The sequence below is a fragment of the Cavia porcellus genome, unplaced genomic scaffold (genome assembly GCF_034190915.1).
Source record: "Cavia porcellus strain 051 isolate PalLab524CR breed Dunkin Hartley unplaced genomic scaffold, mCavPor4.1 scaffold_2, whole genome shotgun sequence".
Lineage (NCBI taxonomy): Eukaryota > Metazoa > Chordata > Mammalia > Rodentia > Caviidae > Cavia > Cavia porcellus.
Genome location: NW_026947485.1, coordinates 52,713,337 through 52,733,336, shown reverse-complemented (window position 1 = coordinate 52,733,336; position 20,000 = coordinate 52,713,337). Strand labels below are relative to the sequence as shown.

The window sequence follows — 20,000 nt, the reverse complement described above, 5'->3', positions numbered from 1 at the left end:
TATATCTGAAAAGACTGACATCCTCATGTTTTGTTTTATAACTTACAAATCATCTGTGTATCTTTTCTCCCAGAAGCCCAACGTTAGTAAAAAATATACCTACCAGTTTAGGCTATGGAGCAGCTCTTAATGCCAGTTTGCAGGTAATAATCATTAAATGCACTTTTACATCGTTATTCTATTTGAATGTTTTGGCTTCCTTTTTTGGCATGCTTTGTATTTAGGCAAGATTGTGATTGTTCTTAATAGTTGGTTTATCATCCAAGTATGTTGTAGTACCTAGTACTGTGAAAAGCCCTGGTTCTAATTCAAGCCACTTTTGATGTGAAGAAGCAAGAAGGACACCCTGTGGCAAAATCTGGAACACTCGGTTTTCCTGCAAATGCTAGATTGCTATATAGAAGCATTTACAAATGCATGTGGCTATGCATTAATATTTATCTAGGCTGTCATAAATGATTTCACATCATAGTGTTGGGGAACATGGTGCTTGTGGCAAAAACTTTAAAGTTTAATTATAATGTATAATTTTTATGCAGGGGAGGCAAATGTCAGGACTTCTTTATTTTGAGCTAAGTTCTGGTCATTTTTAAAAAGCAGAGCAACTGCTTATATTATCCTGGAGTATTTTATGACATGTGAGGATCTAGCTATTTATTATGCAAAAGGCTGAAACATGAATGCGAAAGTTTGCTGCTGCCGGAACTATTGTTTATGTGTTCACAACATACTTGATTTCCATGTGATCTCTGCCACAAGTGGCCATTTAGGAATTTCTATTTGTCCTATGCCTTTAAGTATCTCTAAACTATCTGTGTCACAATTTGAACCTAATTAAAAGAAGATACATTTAGAAATTATTTTCAAGGTTTTCTTGAAAGTTATCTCTCACCCTCTCCATTTCACTAGGCTGCCTTGGCAGAGAGCAGTTTACCTTTACTAAGTAACCCTGGACTGATCAATAACGCATCCAGTGGCCTCCTGCAGGCCGTCCACGAAGACCTCAATGGCTCCCTGGACCACATCGACAGCAACGGGAACAGCAGTCCGGGCTGCTCACCTCAGCCACACATGTAAGTGTGGCAAACAGATTCCCTGAGGGGAAGAAAATCTCTTTCTCTCCTCCTGAAATTTAGTATTCTTCAGAAAGTGTTAATGGTGGATAAGTAAAAACCATAAGTAGAGTTAAATTAGACTGTGTTCGTAAGATGAAAAAATATATCAAAGTTAGTTTTAATATCTTATAAATTCCCCCAAATGCCCTATAATTATTGTTCTATCAGTCCTCACCAAATCCTTAGTCCTCGTGACACTCTCTTGGGCAGAAGGCAATGTCTAAAATGAATCTATGTCTGATGTTTCATTATCACTCTTTGGTTTGGTATAAGAATATTCATGATGGAATAAGTTGTCATAATTTTTACTACTATTACAAGTCTCTAAACCATTTATGAACTGTAGTGAAGACATTGCCCATTTTTACAAACCGTAAAATGTGAAGTTTAACTGTTACCCACAGTTTACATAGAAGCTAGTAAAGTGTAACTTTTTGCCTGTCTTATAAATCAGTGTAATTACATATTCAAGTTTAATTACTGGTGCGTCTGTATTGGCAAGGTTTATATGTTATATTTTATGCAAGACTACGATTCCTATTAATATTTAGCAGCTAACTATATCATTAATTACTCTAAAATCTTTCCCCTACCATCTTTTTAATGGAGCTGAGAGACTAGAAGTATTAAAAATTGATGTATTGTGGATTTCAGAAATGTGTATGACACTTTTTTAAATGCCTGATCTTATTCAAAAGTGTTAGCATATCAGTTGCTTGTTTACTAAGAAGTATTGACCCTTTGAATACCAGGGGAAAATTAGAATCTGGATAATAAAGTGGATAGAACATTTTGTTGTTAGGATGAGTTAATTTATGTTCATACTTTGTTGAGTTAAACAGCAGGTTCTTGTAACTTCAAGTTAATGAAGTAGGATTAGTTCTTTCTCCTATTTTTATGTTTTCATCTTCTTTTAATTTTTTGAATTAAATATTTAGTCAAAGACCGGAAAGAAAAATACACTCTTTATATGTGCCCATGTGTTTTCGTGAGACACTATTTTTGTTGACTTTTTAAATATTGTTTCTATCCAACAATTCAATGTGCCTAGTTGCCTTAAGGTACTTTTACTCTGTCATCTTTGTGAAAAACACACTGAACGCTAATGTGTTTCATCAGGTTCCAAACCATTACTTTTCCAAAATGGAAAATTTTGTCTTTTGGAAGAGTCTTTAGATGTATTGAATAATACAAAAGGAGTAATAAAACTCAAAGTAGAAAGAACATGACTATATGCTCTTGAGAGTAGCACTACTCTAAAACAAGGAAAGCGAGCAATCAGACAGAAGTTTTTGCATCCCTGCTTCAGCCTCTCAGCCATGCAATGGGTCACTGGAAGCCTTGAGTATGCTAATGCTCACTCTGTATAAAATGCTAAAACAATAAAACTTTAAAGAGCAAACAAGAGTCTGATCCTGTTTTCCTCTCTTAAGAAAAAGACCTAGTTCAGAGAAAGAAAGGCACTTGTAAGTGTGTAAGCTGTGAGTGCATCTCCTCTAGCTGTTAGGCAGTTTTTAGAGATAGTTATCAATCATATACAAAAGCTATATAAAGAAAAAAATTTTAAAAGGTAATTGTCCAGTGCTAAGAATATTGACATAAAAAGATAATAACTTAATAGTTTATAAAATGTTATTCTTTAGAACCTGAAAAAAATAATTAGGTAAATTATGATGCTGTTAGGTTAGTATTCTTCACTTGGCAATTGATGTTTGGGATTTTTCATTTTATTATAAATTTAATTAAAGTTTAACTGAGATATCTCAAAAATAATAGTACGTGTAAAAAATATAAAATTGCATATTTAATACCTATGTATTACTGCTGTGAGTTTATAAAATTAATATGTTTTAGGCTAATATACCATACCTTTTATGCTCAGATGAATTAGTGCATATAAAAAGTGCTTACGTTGATCTTCCATAGATAAAAAGAAAATCTCTTTTGGCTATGGATTTCAGAAAAGAGGAAAAGTAGAGGTAGCTCAAATTTCGTCTTTTTCTAAATGATATGTTAAAATTTTAATTATCTTGAAAAACTTGAGTCAGTATTCACTCTCTGAATCTGTTTCACCTGTTAAGTCTATGTATGCTAGCTGTCACATATTGATGAGATTCATTTTGGTACACTATCATTGTTTTTCTAGTTTTAAGATGCCTGTACTTAAAGCATCTTATACCATTAAGAGGCAAAGGAAAAATATTGATCTAATTCTCTCCTTTATCATTTGGCTGCAAATAATTGAATACAGTTCAAAATACTTTGGAAATTAAACAGACCTCAAAAAAATTATGGAACATTCCAAGAGCATGGTTTTTGTTTGTTTGTGTGTTTGTTTGCTTGACCTGAAATGAATTCACACACTTTGTTGCTCTGGAGAGGCTTGGTTAATGATTACAATTACAATAGGCAATGGGGTCCAGTGATATCTGTGTGTAGACTGTGGCCCTGCACTCTCAGGATTCCAGCCCCACACACAACGCATTTGATCCTAGTCCAGTGGGAATGGACAGGTTACTTAACATTCCCTTCATCAGTTTTTTCTACTCATAGTGTGCTGAAGTAGTAATTAATACCTACCTCATAAGATGTTCGTAAATGAATACCTGCAACATAATCATTGTTTCCTGTGACTCTCATAGTGCTAGTTGCCTAGGTATTGATTTATATAACCTCTTGTAATATTTCATCATTACTGTAAAAAGGGCTATAAACAATACAAAAACTTCTTTTTGCATTTTTATGTTTGTATGCAGTCCACAAACTTGTTGTTTCCTAGATAATCCCTTTTCCCTTCCTCCTACCTGTCCTTTATAATTCATAAAGTAAACATTTTGTTGAAACTGAAATAAATGGACTGAAATGTGTTTTGGGGGGCACACTACTCAGAGTAGATGGGATAAAGGCTTTTTCATTAGGCACATTTCTGGGCAATGAACAATTCAGAGAGTGAGGACAGTGCCAACCAACCAAGTATCAGGAGTCCATAATATATGCCCAGAAAATAAAGAGAATTAGGTTTGACTGGAATTTAGCATACACGAAAGAAAGCTGAATTTAGACTATATAAAGATGGGACCATATTCTTCTGTGACTTGAACATCACACTATAATGATTCTTAGTATTTAGGGAGCTTCTTGATGTTGTAAGTTTGAGTTTGATGTACTCAGAGCTGTGCTTTAGGAAAAGCGATCATATACAATTGTACTAAATACATCATGACTTGACTATGTATGCATTTGTATTTAGTTATGTGTAGCCAGATATTCTGAAATTTAGAGACAATGAAAGCAGAAGATTCATTCCTGCAGGATGTTATACCTGGTTTAAATGCACAACTAGGAGTGGAATAGTTAGGAAATGATAAGAGAAATACCACTGCATAATAACCACCTGAATGGTGGGGACAAAAAATGAGGGGAAAAATCATAGTTCCTCTAAAAACCCACAGAGAAATGGAAAACTCAAGTCAAGCTAAGAGACGAAAATGGTAAGTCCAGAATTTCACTTATAAAATCAAAGAAGTTAAATATCCATAGATCCAAGGGGGATACAGCTAAAACATTTTGTTGGTTTAGTCTTTTTATTCAAATCCATAGTAGTAAACTCAGTGTAAAATATAAATATATATCACAGGTTTGTAAAGAAGTTTTGAGGCATAAGCAGAATGAAATAGATAATGGTAATGTTAGGGTTCCTGAAAAACTATTTTTGTAGAACAAGAGATGCTCAATTAGCATCCATGTTTTATCATCCATATTTTAGCACTTCCTGCCTTCCCAGTTTTTACTCTCACTGTCCTTGAGTGAAGACTTTTACAAGTTAGTGTGTTTATGCTGCCTTTCTCTCTTTGCCTTTCTGCCCTCTTTTCTCTGTTTCTCTGCTTTCTTTCATAAATATTTTGCCTTTTACATTGATTGTATTTCCTATTTTTCAATATAATTTTTTCCAAGTATAAGGGTTGGTCCTTATTCCATTATTTGGAGCTATGTATGCTTGGTTGTTCCTATCTGTGCCCATGGCCACTTGTGTATTCAAGCATACATGCCTACTCATTTTTGGATATCCTTAGCTTAATGGCAAGTTTCTTAAGAACAGAGACTACATTTTAGACATCTTTTAATATAGGAAACCCCTAACACGTTCTACTGTATGCAGTGAGCATACAATGAAAATATGGCACACATTGTGAAGAATCACATTGGAGATGATATTTAATTAGAAATAGTTTACCTTAAAAGTAGCAATCATTAGAATAAAACTCAGACCTCCCTAAGCCCTGAAAAAGGAAGAGTAAAAGAGATTTTAGGAAAAAAGAAAATATAGATATGATATTTATCTTTATGTGGAAACTTAAGAGACTTTTTTCAAAATATTAATAGAATATACTTTATAAGTTTTATTTTTATTCAGATTGTTGGAGTAATATGTTTTATGACTGTCTAGATTTATATGACTAGACGCTTTCACTCCTCTTCACCTCATTTGTGATTATCTTCCCGAACACAGTTAAATTTTATCTTGTTGAAAGCAAATTAACAGGAAAAAAAAAACCCTTGGAATCCTGTAATACAAATCTCAGATGAATGTTCAAACTGATTTTAGCAAAATGTAGAAAAGATTAAAGTCGGATAGCGCTGAATACATATTTTTTGAAGCTTGTTTGACTCTTGTCAGTTAACTATTTGTCGTTTCAAAGTAAGTGTGTGATTTTTCTTTTTGGCTGTTTTGCTGCTGTTCAAAGAGTTCTAGAATCATGCGTAGGATGAATAAATGTAACGAGTACTTCCTTTTAAGAATTTGAGCTGAACATTATTACAGTTTCTGACACTGTCATCCATGGATGTCTGTGCTAGTATTCTTATGGTCATGTTTTTCTGAGTTCTATAGATGAAAATTTGTTCTTACTTTTTACAGTTGTTTACTTTCCTAAAAGCTCTTTTAAAATTTATGAGTGATACTGCTTAAATCAAAAGAATTTAAGTTTACTTTCTTCTCCCAAGTATTAGGTTGAAATGAATGAAAAGAGAAGATACCAGTTGGACTAGAGCTGCTAGGTGAATATTTACTGACTGATAGTCATTTTCCTTTTTCTTTGCCAGTTGGAGGCAAAAATAGGAATATGAATGATGTTCTGGCCATCATCACTTTAACTGTGTTGTTTCTTTTTATAAACAATTGTTTCTTCTCATTCCAAATAAATTGACTCAGATTTGCATTTTTATATTTTCAAATTTTGTTTCTAGATAGCAGAATGAATGTTTCTCTCAAGCTGGTTTTACACTGAGGGCTTTACACACAAAGCTACCCCTTGTCATGTTGTTCTCCTTTCTGATTACTAGAATCTCCTACTGTGAGCTTTCTGATCATTTCTTATGTATCATTCCTGAATCCCATTAGTGTCTATGTCATTTCAAAATTCTACTTGCTAAATAATCAACATCAATTGCAACTGACCATTATTTTCTCCGTCTTACTAAAGCAAATATTTCAAGTCTCAGAGTTGTTAATCTTCTACAGGGAATATTAGTCTTCTGTAGAGAATGCATTTAAGAGTAGAAAAAAATTACTGTATCCTCACAAGCAAAAACTTTAGCATAAGGACAGAAAATTTGTCACATAAAAGAAGAAGCGTAGTATTTCAGGACTGCAGTAGAGAACTCGTTGGCAATAGAATTCAGAATGTTGAATACACATTCTTAGTGCCTCAAAACTTTCTGTACAGTGGTACCAATCATCTTCACAATGTTTTCTGCTTCTTGAGAACCTTTGTTGTGATATCATTGTATTAAACTTTACCCTGTGTGATCAATAATAGCTTGCTGCCGAAGACAGCTGAAAGGGACTTCCACCCACGAAGATACCCACTTCGTAAACCAGTACTACAATCTAAACTTAATGAAAATACTCAGATGTGTGATCATACCTTTTTTTCTTTCTAGTCTCATTAGCTACTTTAAAATTTAAATTGCTGTTTGTAGGCACATGTAGAATTTGCAGATCCCATACCTTTGGTGGGTGATATTTTATATAAAACCCCTACAGATCTTAGATCTCTTTCTGTGGACAAAAGCATTTGAAATTAGAGTGCCTCAGAGGAGAGCAGTTGAAAGTGGCTGGCACCTCAAGCAAGGGAAATGTTCTCTCATTGTTTTCATTCCCGTTAAGCCTGTACTATTTTTGCTGATGTTTTGAATCATTATGTTGCATATGACAGTCTCAACATAAAAGCAGTTTTGGACCTCACATATGTTGTCGTAAATTGTCTTATTAACACTTTTCAGTCGCCTTTAATATTTTTTTTCCTCTTAACCTTTCTGGGCCTCTTGTAATTTTTGCTCTGATGTAATTCCATTTTTATTTAATTTCTAAACTTTTTCATTAACTTTGCTAGTTAGCTTTGAGATTGCTTTCCAAAGTGATTGTACAGAACTTACGATGATGCCAAGCTCTTTATCATCTCATCTCTTTTTTAAAGTGCTACAAGTGTGGATCAGTAGCTGCTGATCTTTTTTACATTATTCCAGTCCCTGTATGTGGCACTTAGCAGCTCATTCTAGTTCCTCTTAATAAAAAGATCCTCCTAGAGGTACAGTACCTTCAGCTAAAATTTGTTATATCCCTACCGTGCCAATTGTGGAAATTTGTGGGTTCCTATAGGGTTTTGAAGGATTTTTTTAGAACTATAGAGATGCTATCTGACATCCGTGGTGTGAAATCCCATAATTTAGGCAAAGTGTGTCAGACAACTTTAGCTGCCAGCATTGTAGCTTACTGCTTCTGTTTTATATCTAAAGAAGATACTTTGTTAGAAGATGTATCTGCATTTTTACTGACACTGGTTGAGCATTAGAAATTTCCTTTCTTTAAAGCTCAAAGAGACGTAGACAAAATAGTTAAAGAAATGAATGTTGCTTTAATGCTAATTTTTTCTACTTCTAGATCAAGTGGAAAATGAAAACTTTACATACTTAATTTTATCCTAACATAGGACTTGAGAACTGAACATATACTTAGGTACTTGGCAGACTAAAATTTACCATTCACATAAGTATATGTCATGATTGAAAATTTCAACACAGTAAACATAGTTTAAAGGACAGATTTACCAAGTTCCATAAGCAGTTTCTATCACAGGATAGAATTAAATAATATCCATAATCATTAGTATAATTTATTTAAGCAACAGATAATGAAATAGTTCAGCATAACTACTGAAACCTAACATTGAGTTTGCTCTTCCTCTGAAAGCAAGACAGAAAACAGAGTAACATTAGCCAAGACACTTAAAAGGCTGGTTACATATTACCTTTTTATCAGTACATTTATACTTGTAACATTATGCCTAAGGTTTCTTTTGTTAACTAACAAATCAGAGAAGGCAGTGATTTACTAGATTTAGAATAAAAAGATGGAGTCTTTATATCTCCCATTTCTTTCTCATATTTAGAACCACACGGGTTTAATTTGAGCAAAGGAATACTTCAGAAGAGTGGCCAGTCTCAGAGATCAGATCGATCTAGCGACATAAACCACATGTAATGCAAATAAAAAAGAGTCTCCCTAAAAATATTGTTGGAGGCAGCTTCAACAAGAAGCTGCATGAGGTAGGCAACATTTTATAGGGCACACTGGGAGTAGGAACATTCCAGGAATATAGATGAACCACCACGAGAAACATGAGGGCCACAGGGCCAAGCTACCAGATTGAGATCAAGATCTTCTGGAAGCCAGACTCACTTGTCAAATGGAATTAGAAACTTGAACGTGTACCCCATACACACATCTGTCCATCCTGTTACTGATGGAAATGTGGTCCAAGGAACATAGCAAAGGCACAGCTTTTGGATGAGGGTTGGAAGAGGAGTTGGAGCAGCAGTAAAGCTGACTGACTTGCCAAATGTCAAGACGCTATTTCTACTTCTATTTTTCTTGCCAACACATTAGAAATGCAAAGGTCCAGACTCCCAGCTGAATGTTCGCTGAAATTATCTTTTTATAAGACAAACAGATTGGCATCAATTGTGTGAGCAACAATCTTGATTCAGAGATTGGTAGCAATATATGTGTGTGTGTTTTTTTGATGAACGAAATAATTATATATGCATTTTCATTCTGTTATAGATACTTTGGAAATGTCTATCAGTTTTTTATATTCAAATACATGATAAATCTTAAGGAATTTTATTGGTGTTTTATAACCAACACTACAGCAAAACTATATGAAATTATTTGGAAGTAAGCCCTTAAGTCATGTAAAATTTAGTTTCTTTAAACATTATTATATAAATTTAAATAAATTTCAATATAATGTTGAACATAAAAAAGAACAGGATCTTACAGAAATCTTGATTATGTGATATACAGTGTACTAAATTATGTATCATAAACTTAAAACTTTTCGTTGTAGTTTTAAAAATTTCTAGTGATTTTAAATATGATTTTGAAACTCCACCTTAGGATCTGATCTAGTGAGATGTAAGGTAGAAGTGCAGGTGCATCATTAAGAATGGAAATACATTTTCAAAGGGAAGATTTATTAGAATTATCTGAAAACAATATTTCTTTGTGATTAAACATTGAAAGGCTACATTTTTTTGGAAAATAGAGTAAAGGAAAATAAGACATTAAATATATCATAGTTGCCTTCAGGCTTTAAAGTGAATATTAATTTTTTTCTTTTTTTCTCTAGCCAGGAAAAAAAGACATGGAAAATTTAGTAGGGTATTTTCATATACGGAATAATCAATCACTTGTATATTTCAATTTTGGAATTACCTTTTTATTTCTTCTGGAAAGAATATTTTCCTTTTCTTAAAAGATGAGAAAGATAATGTTTATTTCTGCAGAACCAGAGTGATGAATCTGAGTATTGTCTTATAGCAATAGCTACACGTAAATGCATGATAAAAATCAACTTATTCATTACTGGAATTGTATTATAGCTGTATTTTAATCTGAAAAAGAGTAAACAGTCTCAAAAGATAAGAAATTGGAAAGAAGGTGAACCATAATACTAAAAATCTATTGTATAATTTTTAATTCATGAGAATTCATTTTCTACTTATAGTTGTTTTTAATTATGTATCTTATTCAGCTCTAAAAATTAGATTAAGTGTTTCTGTAAAGTTACTTAAAATTAAAATGTAAAACCTTAAATTGTAGTATGAAAATTTAGAGTACCATTTGAAAAGTTTAAAATTTTAAGTAGAAAGAAATGAATTAAGACTAAAAATAACTTAATTCAATTTAGACTGATATTGGCTCTCTTTTCAAAATGTATTAACAGAATGCTTTGTTTTATAAGTAAGCTTTCTATTTAAAACATTAATTCCACTTACATTATAAACTTAACTCTATAATACTTTAAGTGAACTATTTCCTAAACCAAAAACAAAAATATTCTTCTAGAGGAATTATATACTTAAGAAATATTAATTGTTTCTGATTTTCTTCTGACAATATAATTGTGATAACTAAGCTTATAACTTTTACAAATCTACCATCAAATTCTAAATTTAAATTGTATCATTTTCTTTTGAGCAAAGTATAATATCTATAGTTACCATTTTTCATATGCATTTTAAATGAACATCAATTATTTTTACCAGTCTTAAAAAATTTTTAGTATTTTCTCTTTCATGTGACTACAACTTCTATGATGCCAAAGCTACTAGACATTAAATATTCAAAGGAAAGAAATCAACAGTTGAGCTTTATGAAATTGAACTTATCTTAGTCAACTCTGTGCTTCTGTATACTTTAGAACTTATTTGACCTTCAAAACAACATTTGTGTTGTGAGCATGAGGGTTTTGACATTGGCAAAATGGATTCACTGAATGAAAAATATATTCAGATACATATAAAATAGACAATAAAAGTGCCAATCGTATACTCTGATTATTTTAGGTATTTATGTGCCACCAGTTATTGCTGTGTACTCAAAAGTCTGGTACCAAGTACAAAACAAAACTTACAAGTAGTTAAAAGAAAATTTCATCTTGTTCTGGTATTTCCTTTAAATTAAAAAAATTTTGACACTATTTTGTGAAATGGTCAAAAGCTCTGAAAATCAATGGGGAATGCATGTGCTCGTATAAATACTTAGTCTGTTATGATATTATTAAATTTTTTTAATTAAGAAAAACAAAACAGAAAAAGGATAGAAATGATACCAAATTTCAACAAATAAAATTAAGTCATCACTAGTTGATATATTACATATGGTTATTTTAGAAGTAGTTGTTCATTACAAAATCAAAGCATAAAAAATGAACAATTAAACAATGACAGCACAGAGTATTGTTTTATGCATAACTATTACTAATTAGTCACTAAGACATAACAGTAATAAAAGACAAAGGAGAGTTTGGTCATAAATATTTTCTGTTACAGTAAATAAATATATGCTGTGTAAGCTAAAGGTATTTAAATCTAGTAGATAAAAGGGAACAAGTGTATTCGGTGTATGAAGAGGAAATAAATTGCATGGTTTAAGAGCGTATACATATTTTAATACATTCAAATATGTTCCCTGAAATACTATACATTGAAGTTGGTCTTACAAAAGATTAATAAACTGGATCAAACAACATCAGTTTTCATAGTATTATTGAAGCATAGTAATCCTAGTAGTCTTTCTGAGAAGTTAGTAGTCTTTTGAGTATTATCTAGGGTGTAATCTTTTTATAGTGATGATTGAAAATTATTGAAAAAGATTTTTCAGGCATGCTGGACAGGGTAAATAATTTTGTAAGATTTTTAAAAAGTGTTATAAAAGATGTTCACTGATCTTTTAGTAGGTGTGCTGCATTACATGTATCAAAAATGTTCTCAGCTAATTAGAACTGCATGAAGAATGACTATAAGGAAATTATCTATACTAATTAAATAAACATTTTTGTCTAGTCCAACATTTAGTCTTTGCTAGTAAATTTTTGATAAAATTTACATTGCCCCATATTGCTTATGTCATACAGATGAGACATAAATTGTGAGGTTTTTTTTCTTTAGTACCATTTATTGACATCTGCCATATCTATCATGAGATTTAAGACTTTATATTTCTATTGCAGGCTTCATGTTTTGGGATTTGTTGTTTTGCTTTCTTTTCCCTGCAGTGCTAAGTACTGAGCCCAAGGCTTTGCACATGCTAGGCAAACACTCCAAAACTGTGCTGCACTCGGAGTTCTAGCTTTATGGTATTAATAAGTATTATATCTTCAAAAAATCCTGATCAAATTTATATTGTAACCCTGTGTTTCTCATAGCTGCTAATGATTTAAAAGTTTATTACATTTGATAGGATATATATATATATATATATATATATATATATATATGCAAAGGTGAGAACATAGCATCATGCAACAGTTTAACATGTGTTTTCATAAATACATTTTGAAAACTTTATTCATAACACATTCTCATTCTGAAGAAAAATAGAAACAGTTTTAAGATCTTTTAGTTAGTCTTGAGTAAGAAGAAAGTGAATCCAATTTACATTCCTCTAGGGGATTGTGTGACCACAATCTAAAAAGATAAACTGTCTGTTGTAATTTAACTCTTTGCTTTAGAGTGTAGACAAACATTAACATTTCTCTTTCCTTTTACTGGTGCCCTAGGTTCTTATAAATTTCACAACAAAGAAGCAACACATATCTTTAGGCCATAAATTAGTGTACTAATGTAGCTAGTTTTCTGTGGTTTGGATATACCATTACTGAAGTTGCATATAAAACAGAGGTTTACTAGAATATAAAAATCAACTGCTGCTTTGCAATTCCTACAGGTAGAGCCTTGCCAGGTGGAATGATCCAGAGACAAGTTTTATTTGTTTGTTAAATAAGCATATATTAAGCATCATTATGTGTAACATGCTGTGCTAGAGACTGTGGTAGATGAACTATTTACAAAAGTGAAACAATTATAAGATAAAGACACACATAATGATAGAGACTAAAAATAAGGCATGGTGAGAATTGTAAACACACCACAAAGTCACAGATACAAGCATGTGGATGTGCAGAGGAAATCAACCAGACTTTGCACAGGATGTAGCTTTCAGTTACGCTTAATGTGAAAAAAAAAAAAATTTAGACTGAAATTGATGATACTCAACTGTTTGCCTACAAAAATAGCAGCCTTAAGTGCTCTGATCTGGTACTTAGCGGGGTTAAGGAATTCAGGATAGGTGCAAAGGATATGAGACTATGAGCCAAGGTAACTAAAACGTAGATCTTTTAGTTCTTGAGATATGCTTGGGCAGGCTGCCTGGTGAAGAATAGTAACAGGAAGAGATTGGATCGGAATTTAAGAGCTATATATTAGAGTTGGTTAATCTCCAAATTAATGATAGTTAAAGGCATTAAAAAAACACTCTGTTTGGGGATGCATAACTTGATTTCCAGGAGTACATGATGCTGATTTTCAAAAGGCTTACTTTGTGAAAAGTTCTGGCATGCTATCACATAGTAGGGTGACTATAGATAATGATAATGTACTATGTATTTTAAAATTCTATAAGAAAGGCAGGTTTTTGAATGTTTTCACCATAAAGAAATGGTAAGTGTTTGAGCAGGTAAGTTTAACTTGATTTGAATATTACACAATGTGTACATGAATAAAAACACTGCATTGTACACCATTAAAAATCTGTAATTTTCACAACTTTATGTGGCAGTCAAAATTTAAATTTTAAAAAGTTAAAAAATAAAATAAAAATCTTAGTGTTTTTTTTTTTGTTACTCCTGTTTGGAAATGTATTTTTTTCATATAAAAGTTAGCAATAATTTATGCACTTTTGTCTAAATCCCCATTTTTAAAATGTATTTTTCTCGAAGGTGACAAAAGCACACAGAGTAAAAATCAGAAATAAAATCTTCAGACACTAAATAGCAACATTATTATGGTTATTGCTGCTTTTGATGTTTCAATGACAAGGAGGACTTGCTGCAATTTATTTTCAACATCGTCTTATGTTCATTCTTAATATTCAGCTTTTCTGGAATTCCTTCCTCCTGCTCTCCTCCTTTAGCAATTAAAGTGACAAATATAAAAAGTCACCAGAATTGCATGAGATTTATGAAAAGTCATCATCAGTTTTAACCTTCATTATTTTTGACATAGATTTAGTCACTCTTTTCTCCTTGGTAGAGTGTACTATGGAAGTCTATGCCTATGTGCGTGTAAGTTTAGGAGCAATAAATGCAGCTCCGACTTAAATATCTTTCCTTCTCTCCAACATTTCTAATCTTCTAACCTTTGTCCTGGTCATCATCACCTTCTTGCATGGTTTTAATGAGCGCCTAACTGGTAATATGAGTTCCTTTGTCCTGCATTTCGTTTACACTTTACAAAATAGTTCTAAAACTCTGTCTTTTCATTCTGACACTCAAAAACCATCAATAGACCTTCAGCTGAAAAGGAATAAATTTCTACTTCATAAAATGCACCTCAAGGCTTTTCACCATCTGACCTTGTTCTGCATTTCTAACTTTTTTTTCCTTATTACCAGACTTTTCCCCTCCATGACCTCAATATGCTCTCAGGGTTCCCGCAACACATTTAAATTCTCCATTTTATCCCCTTCCATGCAGAATGTCCTTTCTCTCTTTGCATAATGAAAATTCTCAAATATCTCTAAGCCTCCTGAAGTGACACCTCCCTCACTCCCTTGCTCACAGAACGTTTGCTGATTACCTTGTCACAATGTGTCCCCATTGTCACTTTCGCAACTATGGCATCTCTCACTTTTTGCCTGGCACCAAAGCTACTTGTGTACATGACTTACTTCTTCTGTTAGCAAACACTGGTAGACCAGACTTATTATTGTTCATATCGACTCCTAGTCCAGGAATTTATGCCTGTTTTTTTGGATAGATTTTCTGTTCTTTTTTTTTTCTTTTTTCTTTCTTTCTTTCTTTCTTTCTTTCTTTCTTTCTTTCTTTCTTTCTTTCTTTCTCTCTCTCTCTCTCTCTCTTTCTTTCTTTCTTTCTTTCTTTCTTTCTTTCTTTCTATTTCTCTTATTATTTTTTTTTACTTCCAACAACCAATAACCTTTTGTTTCCTAGAAGTACTACCATTTCAGCTACTGACTTTGTACCTCTGTTGGAAAATAGTAACAACAGTTACAACAGTCAATATAACACTAACAGTAACAATAGTAACAACAAAATACTATTTATAACAGTTGTGACAGATAGTGTTTTGTTTTTGCTTTATGGGTAAGGAAACAAGCATGATAAATAGCTTGTCCAAAGTCACAGAGTTAGTAATAAAAGAGCCCAGCTTCAGTCCTAAGCATTTTACCCTTAAATCCCACTGTATTCTTAAGTGCTGTAGTCTTACTCACTTAGCCACTGTTGCATGACTAAAGATTATAAATGAGGTGTCTAGACTCTTCAATATTACATTATACTACACTCAAAAGTTAATCAAAATACTAAATACATGAAATTTATTGTGCTACATTATGCTTTTATAATTAAAACAATTTAAACAATTATACCTGAGAAGAGGACCTATAGTGAAGAATTTGTGAGCACAAGGAGGGGGGGTGTCTTTAAAGATTCTTTAATTTTATTTGAATTGTAAGGGTAATTCTGTGATAGATGGAGTATTGTTCCTAAAAGAAAAGTTAATTATCCTATAGTGATATAACACATAGTATAAAAATTGTAAACTTTGGAAAAGTGCAGAAATATTTAGTGGGAATTATGTTTCAAGAATAAATTAAGTGGTCCTCATAACCTATTATAAGGGAAAGAAGGGAAAAATACTGTTAATGACCAAAAGAAGAGACTAATTCTTCATCCAGGTTCTTCCAATAGGCATACAGTCTCACTTTATTGTAGTTTTCCCAAATTTGCATACAATATGCAAGTGAAAACATAGGTCCTTTTGAGTCCCTCAATTGAGAAGTCTTATGGTATAATACTATGCTGTTAATGTGAGATAACCATAATAAAAATTTCATTTTTATTGAAAAATAAATCTGTGGGCATAGATAGTGTAACTTTCAAGCAGTTTTATCCCTCACAGAGTTCACTTTTCTTTTGTGATAGTTCCCATATAAATTGCATTGGTGTCAATCTGCTTTTAACCGTTAAGTGTTAATAACCATTGACATTGGTTTGGTTTATTTTAATAAAGACGTACTCCAATACTGTATCCAAAAGAAATATTTTTATTTACCTCTTTCCATCTCTGCTACTTTGCTCACCAGCTAATTCTGAATGGAAAGGAGTACAAGCCTGATTAATTACAGAAAGATACTAGTACAGATGTAACTCTTAATGACTTGATGATACATAATTTGTATAATCAACCTGTATTGACTGTGTGCTTGCTTTATGTGTATGTGTCCTAATCTGTGAAGTTCACAATCTAGTCAGCAAGACAAGTACAGTGACCACTAAAAAGAGTTAACAGCTTAAGAAATTAATGCAATTAAATTAACATAGAATTGCAGAAATAATAAGGATCTAAGAAATATTCTAAAAGCCACTGTATGAGATATATTTGGCTATGCCAATATTCAAAAGTTTGGAATGCACTTTTTTTTGGAACAGGAACTTTAAACAAGGATATGTTTCATAACACATCTAGGACTCAAACATTCTATATTTTGAGGATAAGAGTGATTAATTTAAAAAATGGCATCCAAAAAAGGCCTGGAAAATTCGACTTATCAAACAAAGTTCTTAAGCAATCAACAATGTACAAATTGTCCTTCCTTCCAATGTGGTCCATCAGGTAGTAGGATGTGATATGAATAGATGGCAAAGAAGGTAGACGAGAACTCTTTGTTTCTGTATAGACAGAAAGTTGTTGAGGGAAAAACATCAACTGATGAGTTGCAGCATGAAACATGGCTTGTAATAGAAACTAAGCACAACATTTTCAAGAAAATGGTTTAAGTCTGAAGTGAAAGTTACTATTCTGAAATTCAGTTGCAAATCAAGGCTAAATAATAGATCACTGAGAATGACTGAAGGTTTTGTCTGAATCATCCTCATTCCCCTATGTCTAAGTTCAAACCACAGTTTTGTATAGGGTAGTGACATATTTAAATAAAATACTTCTATGTTGAAATTTGCCAAAAAATGTAATGGAACATATCTTTATAGTTATCCTTTTATTGTCTTATTTTTTTATTTTTGGTGTGGGGATTGAACTCACAACTTCGTGCTTGCCAGGCAGGCACTTATGCTAAGCTAAATCCCCAGCCTTATAGTTATCCTTTTAAAAAGATACTATGTTTGTGCTTGTGTTTTAGTAATACATCCTACCTATATTGTGAAAACTTTAAACTTTTCCACAAGGTTCTTTAAGCAAATAGATCCCAGAAAGATAACAAACCAGATATTTAGTCCCAATCAATGATACCACAGGAAAATAGAAATGTGGAAGTCAGAAATAAGTGGAGTTAGATAACCAGGACCCACTGGAAAACCATAAAAGCTGACTTTGAAGGTCATTTTGAAGAAAAATCCAACTATGGTGACTATAGCAAGATTACCAACTAAACTTACATACTACTTTGACTAAATGTTTCAAATGAATCAGATAATGTATTATGGTGCTTCAGATGAGGAGACAGAGTACAGCGGGTAGAGGGTTAGGAAGTGTTGTAGAGGGTCCTCTCTACTCAGGGTCCTCTCAGAACTTTAAGAATATAGTACTATACACATCACTGTGAAGGATATCAAATCTTCAGCTCAGTTGGAGGAATCCCCAGTTCATGTTATTTGACTGAGTTTCATTCTCTGAAACAGTCATATTTATGTATATGTCATGACAGTTATTCAACATCTGTTTAGAAATATCCAACTATTAAACCTTGAACATTTTTAATATTGACAGGTCGTTTATGAGACCTAATTTTTAAAAAAGGTTCTATTACATAAATCTTAGAAGTTATTTTAATTATTTCCATTACTTAGAATTTAGCATTCACTAAAATTATGTGACTCAAGGTGCTGGGGATTTAGCTCAGCGGCATAAGCGCCTGCCTTGCAAGCAGGCATTCATGAGTTCGATCCCTGGTACCGATAAAAATGAAAAAGACAAAAATAAAATAAAATGATGCGACTCCTAGATTGAGCCAGAAAAGTCTAAAATTATAAATTCAACTTATAACTACTACTAAACCAAAATGTCATTTTTTAAAAATCATTAGATGAATATAAACTTTCACAAGTGATCTAATTAGAACATTTCATTTTTTATATTTTAGAGAGTCCATTGAGAATATTAACTTTGGATTTAATAAATATTTAAACTCCTAGACTTGTCTACATGATACCATAATAACTAGTTGGCTCATCAGTGCTTTTATTCAAGCTATTGGCTAGTTTAATGAAACATTTAGTCAAAATTGTACTTAAGTTTAGTTGGTAAGCTCTTTGTAGTCACACAATAGTTGGATTTTTCTTCAAAATGATCTTCACAGTCAGCTTTTATGGTTCTCAAGTGGGTCATGTTTATCTAACTCTATTCATTTCTGATTTCCACATTTCTAATATCCTGTAGTATCTTTGATTGGGATGAGTTTACTCATTAAAAAATAATCTTATATTGATTTTATGTATACACACACACACATATATATATATATATATATATATATATATATATATTCCTACTTTTTTCATCCATAAATTATCCTTTAATACATATTATTTATTTCAGGAATTTTATAGTTTGTCATATAGGTCAGCAAATAGTATCTTGGACAATTTAATACTACTTTTGCATACACAAGATGCAAACATAGTAACTTCAGTTTCCTTAAATGTCAGTGACAAATTCTCCACTTGGCTTTTTATTTGTACTGGCTGCAATATAATTTCATAATTTACCCCAGAGTGTGCAGTAATGGCCTTATAATGGCGACTTCCCATAGTCTTTAACCTATCCCTAGGGAGTAATCCATACAAATTAAGTACAGGAGGAAAGTAGCTTGATATAGTAGAAACATTTGGCAAATTTTAGTTTTCTTTGCCCATCTATGCAAAATACTAGAACAGCTCCAGGACAGGTTATCACAGAACTAGCATTTTTGATGACTTTTAAGTATTTTTCTTATGCCAAGACACCTTATTAATAACAGTTAGAATGTTCTAGAATCTCATTTGCCATCACTCACTCTTAAAAGAATTATTACAAATTCTGGGGGAAGATTAAGTGCTAAAGCAACTGCTTCCCCAATGACACGAGGATTGTTACAAGATGGGGGTGAGCCTACTAAACATGATTCAGCACTATCAGGATTTTTAATTGAGCCAAAACATGACTTGTCTTCATATGAAACTAGTGGCCAAGTAAATTGATCAGATCTACAATAAACTTCTTTCATCTAAATATTTTTAGGTGCTGCTTGTGATGCTATTTCTAACCAAATAAAACTTTTAAGTAGTCAATATTTTTCTTATGTTGTAGTCTATACAATACATGAAGTTATGCAAGCACTCATTTTGATAATGTTCAGTTTGTTGAAGGGTTTACAGAAATAACAACCTTTTAAATGTTCTTTTGACATATTCTAATATAGGTTTCAAATTTTAATCTCATTTTCAAATTATATGTGTTTCATCACTAGAAATACAATGTGTATGTTTTCAGTTTTCAGGATTAACAAATACTTTGTTTTTACATCAGAAAATAAAAATCTATGATTGTATCTGGAAATAGCTATAAAAATAAAAGCTAAAAACTTCATGTTATCAAATCCATTAAAATATTCCAAACTAGTGTACTTTTCAGTGCCAGAATTTTAAAATTACTGTACATACTCCAAATATATGTTTTTAACTTTTCCTTCTAATGAACTGAGCATGTCTGAAGTAATACCAATCAGTATTTCCAAAGGGACATTAA

The 20,000-nt window shown here is 32.1% G+C and overlaps 1 protein-coding gene across 22 annotated transcripts in view; it reads left to right on the top strand.

The window, feature by feature from the left end:
- Positions 1 to 20,000, top strand: part of Foxp2 (forkhead box P2) — a 569,728-nt gene that overhangs the window by 542,807 nt on the left and 6,921 nt on the right. For all 22 annotated transcript variants that reach the window (XM_063241981.1, XM_063241979.1, XM_063241973.1 and 19 more), the window contains 2 exons: positions 74 to 143; positions 910 to 1,073. In XM_063241981.1, the coding sequence (XP_063098051.1) occupies positions 74 to 143; positions 910 to 1,073 (234 nt within the window). The remainder of the gene's footprint in view (positions 1 to 73; positions 144 to 909; positions 1,074 to 20,000) is intronic.